The 5,196-nt window shown below is 37.2% G+C and overlaps 1 protein-coding gene across 1 annotated transcript; it reads left to right on the top strand.

Moving 5' to 3' along the window:
- The first annotated feature begins 374 nt into the window (after positions 1 to 374).
- On the top strand, positions 375 to 4,755 carry LOC108992823 (protein CLP1 homolog). Its single transcript, XM_035689288.1, has 11 exons — positions 375 to 456; positions 490 to 764; positions 1,249 to 1,317; positions 1,461 to 1,547; positions 1,816 to 2,057; positions 2,248 to 2,386; positions 2,511 to 2,567; positions 3,258 to 3,392; positions 3,779 to 4,014; positions 4,245 to 4,289; positions 4,366 to 4,755. Exons 2-11 carry the CDS (start codon positions 543 to 545, stop codon positions 4,451 to 4,453), a joined length of 1,320 nt encoding a protein of 439 aa, XP_035545181.1. The 5' UTR covers positions 375 to 456; positions 490 to 542; the 3' UTR covers positions 4,454 to 4,755.
- Positions 4,756 to 5,196: the final 441 nt, after the last annotated feature.

Here is a 5,196-nt window from a genome sequence, read left to right as displayed (position 1 = left end):
TCAACTCATCTCAACTCATCATTACAACTTTTTCAAATCTCAATACAAAATATAATAAACAATTCAACTTTTTTAAATCCTAAAATAATAATAATAATAAAAAATAATATTCTAACAATATTTTATTATCTCAACTCAACTCAACTCAACTCACTTCAACATCCAAACGCAACCTTAATGTCGTCATAACTCAAACGGAACTAGTTCGGACTGACGTTCCAAAGGATCTGCATAAGTCCATCCCGACGTAACAAAGACTATAGCAACATCCCTCGTGTCTTGTGAATAGCTAATAGGCATCACTGAAAAACTTTGTTAAGACGAAAATATCGATGCGAAAGAAATGGAGTTACCGTTTATGATTTAAGGCAGTAAACCCTAAACCCTCAGAATCACTTACCGATTCCTCGATTATTGTAGCGATACGCGTCGGTAATGAAACCCGCATCGATCACACCCGAGTCTTTTACTCTCCCCTAGGCTCCACTTCCCGGAACCTCTATGTAAAGCCAGAAAATCCAAACACAGTAGGAAAAGAAGTCATGGCGTTTAGTGCCGCAACCATGGGGGCGCCATCGACTGCCGTTTCAGCATCGGCGTCGAATGTTAGGCAGGTGAAATTGGACAGAGAGAGTGAGCTGAGGATTGAGGTTCCTAACGACACATCTCTCAGGCTCCGACTTCTCACTGGCACGGCTGAGATCTTCGGCACCGAGCTCCCCCCGGAAATATGGCTTAACTTCCCTCCCAGGCTCAAATTCGCCGTAAGCTTCCGTTAATTTTGCAGCATTTTCACTCTCTTAAACCAACAGTTTACGCCAATAGCTGATGGTTTACGTTTTTGTTATCAATTATAGTACGAGAAGAATGCTTCAAGCTTGCAAATTGGTTTTCAGCGAAATTAGCTTTGAGAATGCTTCAATAACGTTCATTGCTTTGCGTTTTGTTCAATTGCAAATTGATTTGGGCATTCTTATGATGATTGTTAACATTCTAAAGCGTGCTGTTTTTTTATGCTAGTCGATGACCCTGCATGCTTATGGTTCCGTACACCCAGATGTCTATAAAGGCCATCATATCAGTACCTGATATGGTTCCCGTGAAAATTATTGAATGTTTGGTTGTTACAAAAAATTTTTGTCAGTTCCCATAGTAGGAGATTAATAAGAATCTTTTTATTTTATTCTGAGGTCATATGCTTTCCTGCATTTTGTTGAGCAAAACTCAAAGTTAAGTTTTAAATGTCAGGTTTTTACTTGGTATGGAGCCACAGTTGAAATGGATGGCACTACAGAACTTGATTATACTGCAGATGAGGTATGTGCTCGTGCTCTGCATGTTTTTATTGTTTGATTTGTTTTTTCTAGTTTGTGAAAATAATATTTTTCTTGTCATATAAAAATTAGATCACTTTACTATTTTGGATTACTGATAATAGTATTGCTATCCTTGATTATTAGACACCCATGGTTAGTTATGTAAATGTTCATGCCATACTGGAAGGACGAAGAAACCGTGCAAAAGCATCATCATCCAATGACTCTCAGGTATTTTTTTCGATTGTCGGCACTCGCAGACAAAACTTTTCATTATTATCTGTTGGCATACTTAATTTGTGACATTTCCAAATCTCTCTCTTCCTCCAATGTAATTTAAGGAGGGAAAGAGGAAGGGAGGGAGGGACCAGAAAAGAGACAGAGAAGATCAACGTACCATCTCATCAAAATCAACTTTACTAACTTATTAGTATGTCAATATACTACTTTTGAGTGTTATTTACTGATAAAAAAAATATACTACTTTTGAGTGGTCCAGGGACCCAGGGTGATTGTTGTGGGACCGACAGATTCTGGCAAGAGTACCTTGTCAAGGATGCTTCTTAGTTGGGCTGCTAAACAGGGCTGGAAACCTACTTTTGTGGATTTGGATATTGGCCAAGGATCAATAACGATTCCTGGATGCATTGCAGCCACCCCAATTGAACTACCTATTGATCCAGTGGAAGGAGTTCCTCTTGATATGCCCCTTGTGTACTTCTTTGGGCACGCAACTCCTAGGTAATCAAAATCTGTTTTCTCTGTTGGTTATCTGCCTATTAGATCAATCCTCGGTTGGTTTCCACATACTAATAACTATTGCATGGCCATTTTTGTATGGGTTGACTGGTTTTGAGAATATTCAGATTTATCAGATCTATAAATATTATCTTCTTTGCAGTAACACTTGTCAAAACAATTTTCTTTGCAGTAACAATGTAGAGTTGTACAAAGTTCTTGTGAAGGAGCTTGCTAGAATGCTGGAGAGACAGTTTTCTGGCAATGCTGAATCTCGTGCTGCAGGCATGGTGATCAATACCATGGGATGGATAGAAGGAATAGGCTATGAGGTAAGTGAACTTTAAAGTTTCTGCAGGAATGCGTGTAGACCACTTAATCTTGTAATGCTTCTGTCGGTTTCTAATACATGGAGCTGTTGTTTAATTATCTCTGATGTTCTGTATTTTGTTGCAGTTGCTACTACATGCGATCGATACATTCAATGCCAATGTGGTCTTGGTCTTGGGCCAGGTAGATGCCTATCTTTTGAATTTTGTTCCCATTAACGGTCCAAGTGCCATCTTGCTAGCATCATCCTATTGAATATATGCTCTTTTCTTTTAGAGTATGTCTGTATAAACCTGAGAAGTTATGATTAAGTGTGATAGTTCATGACTCCCTGTCAAGTCCAATAAAGATACCTGCCGCCAAAATTAATCTATAGGGCCATGTACCTTGAAATTGTTTTTACACTTTTTTTTTTTAATCATTTTGGCAGATGAGTATGTTCTAATTTTCTTCAATAGAATGGTATCTAGATTATTAGCAATCTACTTTGTAGTGTTCTTTTTTATAATACACGCGCAATGCTTTAATTATTGACAATCTACTGAAAGTTTTGGAACATTTCATAGCGGTCATGAGATGGACATAATGCACAAACCATTCTCGTGTACTTGTTGGATGATATGCTCTTCTGTCTCCGCTTTTTGCCAATACTCAACACCAGAAACTTTTTCTAGACAAAGATCTGGTAGTTTAACATGTGGCTTTCTTTCTGGAGTTTGTGTGTGAAATTTTATTATCTCTTAGTGAACTCATATTCTGTTAAGCTTAGAAACCTGAGCTATTGCCCTTGCTTTAAAATCATTTCTTGATATTAAGGAAATGGAACTTTTTGTTTGTAGTGCATCTCAGACTTTCCTTTCAAGCTTCATGCAGGAAAAACTTTGGAGTATGCTCAGAGATGTCCTGAAGAACAAGCCTAATGTAGATGTTGTTAAACTTCAAAAGTCAGGCGGTGTTGTATCCAGGAATGCCAAAGTTCGCCAGAAGGCCAGGAGTTGTAGGATAAAGGTAGCAGCAACCTCTGTAGTTAGTAGTAAACTGACTTTAATTGTATATCTTCTTTCCTTTGTTTCTTTGACTAAAGGACTTTGTACTTGAACTTCACGTAACTACAATGATTGGTTTGCTCTTGGTGTATTTTGTTTATTTTAGTTCACAACATTTCTAAGAAGGATATCCCCTCTATCGTCATGTTATTTTTAGCGGGAGGAAAATATGACATAACAGATTTATATATGGGGATTTAAAGAAAAGAAATAACTCAAGGTAGATTAAGTAATATGTTACTTTTTATAAGAAGATAACCTAGTTATAGAGTAATATGTACCTTCTTATTTTAACGTTTCGTGTCAATGTTTCCTCTTATTGACAAGGCTGTCTGATTTTTCTGCCAGGAATATTTTTATGGCCTGGTGAATGATCTCTCCCCACATTCTAATATTGCAAACTTCAGTGATTTGGCCGTGTATCGAATTGGGGGTGGGCCACAGGCCCCGCGCTCAGCACTGCCAATCGGGGCAGAGCCTGTTGCGGACCCGACCAGATTAGTTCCTGTCAGTATCAACCAGGACTTGCTCCATGTAGTTCTTGCTGTTTCGTTTGCAAAAGAACCTGATGAAATAATTTCAAGGTAACTTCAGCTGAAATACCTTGAACTCTGAGAAATCTGCTTAATTAGGATACAAGGGCAAGAAGTACTAGTCTTAAATTAGTATGAATCACTTCACATGTCTGATCTGACAATATAATTACCTTGATAATGCAAGATAATTCTTTCTCGTGGGTGCATACAGAATATGCGCATTTGCGCACGCATACACACACAAAATGCTTACCACATTTTATCCTTTTTGGGTGCAGTAATGTTGCTGGCTTTATCTATATCACGGACGTGGACATTCAAAGGTTTGAATTTTGAATTAGAAGCATTTTGCGGAAATTGTGGTTTTATATGGTGCTAACTATTATATCTTCATTACAGGAAGAAAATCACATACCTCGCACCGTCGGCTGGAGAACTCCCAAGCAAGTATTTGTTAGTGGGAAGCCTGACATGGCTTGAAACTTGACTAGAAACCTGACTGATTTTCAAATTTTGTTTTTGTGGATGAAAGCTCGCAAAATATTCTTAGGTTAACCTGTGGCCAAGTGTTGATTTTATGCTACCTTTGCTTTTCTGATCAATCCAAAGGGAAGTTCAATCGGATACGAGCGCACGTGGCACACTAGCGACTTTCTTCTCTATGTTTTGGTTTTCTCCTTACGGAATACTTTGCTGTTTAAAACTAAAGATAAATTGGACAATAGTTGTGGTCAGTAAATTTATTTTTCTCAATTTTATTAAGAATTCTGTTACATACAATTACTTTTACGTACTCATTGTCAAAGCAGTTATTTTATATTAAAAACAATGACGCAGTCAATTACATTAGTAGAGTTCACAAAAAATATACAAAAGTGACTCTACATATCATTTTTGTTATTTTAAATCTTCCTATATTGTTTTTAATTTTTGTTCTTTGGCACTGTATTTGAACTGTTCTGAAGAGATTGTCCAGATCCTCACCCCCGTTTTTTTCTACCTTGGATAACTGTCTAATAAAATTATTTGCTTGAAAAAAGTCTGCGGATATATAATATTATTTTGGTTTCGTGTTCTTTAAGTTCCAATATCATATTGTAAATCATTCCATCCTATAACGCGCAAATACATTGTATCTAATCATTCATCTTGACTAAGAGTGTCAAGAATATATAATATGTTTGGTGGCTGCATGATACATATCTGGGGAAGGCTACCATCTGTCCAACA

This window comes from Juglans regia, chromosome 1, assembly GCF_001411555.2.
Source record: "Juglans regia cultivar Chandler chromosome 1, Walnut 2.0, whole genome shotgun sequence".
Classification (NCBI taxonomy): Eukaryota; Viridiplantae; Streptophyta; class Magnoliopsida; order Fagales; family Juglandaceae; genus Juglans; species Juglans regia.
The sequence above is the reverse complement of the archived record's forward strand: the minus strand, read 5'-3'. Positions and strand labels throughout refer to the sequence as shown.

Bases quoted from the DNA above. Each gene is read 5' to 3' on its own strand.
- LOC108992823 (XM_035689288.1), top strand. From the start codon at position 543: ATGGCGTTTAGTGCCGCAACCATGGGGGCGCCATCGACTGCCGTTTCA. The intron at 765-1,248 runs GTAAGCTTCCGT...TTTAAATGTCAG, and splicing joins CTCCCAGGCTCAAATTCGCC to GTTTTTACTTGGTATGGAGC. The intron at 4,290-4,365 runs GTTTGAATTTTG...TCTTCATTACAG, and splicing joins ACGGACGTGGACATTCAAAG to GAAGAAAATCACATACCTCG.